Source organism: Eimeria mitis, genomic scaffold (assembly GCF_000499745.2).
Source record: "Eimeria mitis Houghton genomic scaffold, Emh_scaff5824, whole genome shotgun sequence".
Classification (NCBI taxonomy): Eukaryota; Apicomplexa; class Conoidasida; order Eucoccidiorida; family Eimeriidae; genus Eimeria; species Eimeria mitis.
Window position 1 is genome coordinate 1,649 of NW_013574069.1, and position 287 is coordinate 1,935.

The 287-nt window shown below is 43.6% G+C and overlaps 1 protein-coding gene across 1 annotated transcript in view; it reads right to left on the reverse strand.

Moving 5' to 3' along the window:
* The window catches only part of EMH_0084490 (uncharacterized protein), a gene marked incomplete at both ends in the record, with an annotated part of 526 nt that extends 462 nt beyond the window's left edge, over positions 1–64 (reverse strand). The window contains one exon of the mRNA XM_013500773.1: positions 1–64. Within this exon, the coding sequence (XP_013356227.1) occupies positions 1–64 (64 nt within the window).
* Positions 65–287: the final 223 nt, after the last annotated feature.

The following is a 287-nucleotide window of genomic DNA, read 5'->3' on the forward strand; positions in this document are numbered from 1 at the left end:
GCTGCTGCTGTTGCTGCTGCTTTTGCTGCTCCTGTAGCTGTTCTGCTGCTCTTGCTGCTGACATTCCGCTGTTGTTCTTGCTGCTGCTCTTGCTGCTGCAGCAGCAGCAGCAGCAGCAGCAGCAGCAAGAGCTATTATGCTGCAGCTGTATCCTATAGCCAGTGTTTGTGTTGGTACTGCATGCATTTATTTTTTATTTTTTAATTTATGTTAATTTATGTTTATATTTTATTTTTATTTATTTTTATTTTTTTCTGCTGCAGCTACCTGGCCCGCCTGAACGCCGC